This window comes from Priapulus caudatus, unplaced genomic scaffold, assembly GCF_000485595.1.
Source record: "Priapulus caudatus unplaced genomic scaffold, Priapulus_caudatus-5.0.1 Scaffold169, whole genome shotgun sequence".
Classification (NCBI taxonomy): domain Eukaryota; kingdom Metazoa; phylum Priapulida; class Priapulimorpha; order Priapulimorphida; family Priapulidae; genus Priapulus; species Priapulus caudatus.
Window position 1 is genome coordinate 471,541 of NW_014577230.1, and position 1,219 is coordinate 472,759.

Consider the following 1,219-nt stretch of genomic DNA (forward strand, 5'->3'; position numbering starts at 1 on the left):
ATGGGATGGGATGGGATGGGATGGGATGGGATGGGATGGGATGGGATGCGGTGTGATGGCATGGAATGGGATGGATGCATGAATGCATGGATGGATGCATGGATACTGGATAGATAGATAGTTAGATTTTTTGGGGTGTTTTCCTTTCAACCAAGCGGTCACCAACTGAGTAACGCCACTGATTTCCCCGGGCAACGCCGGGTATCCCGATAGTAGGGCCTACAATATATAATTACAATTTTTGCAATTTTTTTTCTATTGGTTTTTTCTATAGACCCTGAAATTAGCGATCACATTGTGCTACTTTTGATATCGACTGCTCTCCTCCTCCTCCCCGTCCTTCTCTAGTAGGGTCATATAGCCTTTAGGGGGCAAGGGGCTGCTGCTCCCTAGATTTTGGAGCAAAATTAAAAAATAAGCTTAGCTAATAATCGTAAATAACCCTAACGTGATTTGGTCACTTATCCGTAAAAGCATTGTCTCAGACCCGCCCTACCACACTATGGACGTCGATCAGGAGCTGTGCCTGTCGCTCATCATTAGACAGTTGAGTCATGAAATTTTGCCCCCCCCCCCACCACCACCAAGGAATTTGCTCAGCCTACGGTCCTGAGGAACCTTCCGTAAAGCTCACTAAACAAACAAGTTTGCCTATATTAGGTTAGGTTAGTGATTAGGTTTCAAGTTATTATATTATTCTATTCTCAGTTGATAAGCTCTAAAGTTATACAGGGAACTCTTCTATGTATAATGTAGTATGTCGACAGGAACTCTATTTATATCATATTAACCCGTTGGCGCCCTCTCCCGGTAACAAATAAAATAAATTCAGTCCATCGCCCCAACGCCTGCCGTATACGATTCTCGTGAGATTACGCGTGCCGAAACGAGGGAAGCATGGCCGACAATATGATGGCAGATGATTTGTTTGATGTGTTTGAAAGCGGTTCGTCCGCGACCATCGCATCTGTTGGGCTGAAGAGAAAGCAAAACGACATTGAGACGTACGATGATGACGGAAACGAGCAAGATGTTATCACTAAAATAATCAAAGGGGACAATGAAGATGAGCAAACTGTAGTAGACACACGTGAATTAGACGGTAGGCAATCCATAATAATGAAATTTTAATGCAGTGGCTAGTAATACCACAGGCACTTGGACCGTTTCAATAATAAAATGATGGTTAATAAATACAACTTGTCAGTACTATTACTAG

General features: G+C 43.1%; 1 protein-coding gene across 1 annotated transcript in view; it reads left to right on the forward strand.

Moving 5' to 3' along the window:
• Positions 1-888: 888 nt before the first annotated feature.
• LOC106806605 (superkiller viralicidic activity 2-like 2) overlaps positions 889-1,219 on the forward strand; it is a 7,528-nt gene continuing 7,197 nt past the window's right edge. The window contains exon 1 of the mRNA XM_014808600.1: positions 889-1,102. Within this exon, the coding sequence (XP_014664086.1) occupies positions 898-1,102 (205 nt within the window). The 5' untranslated portion in view covers positions 889-897. The remainder of the gene's footprint in view (positions 1,103-1,219) is intronic.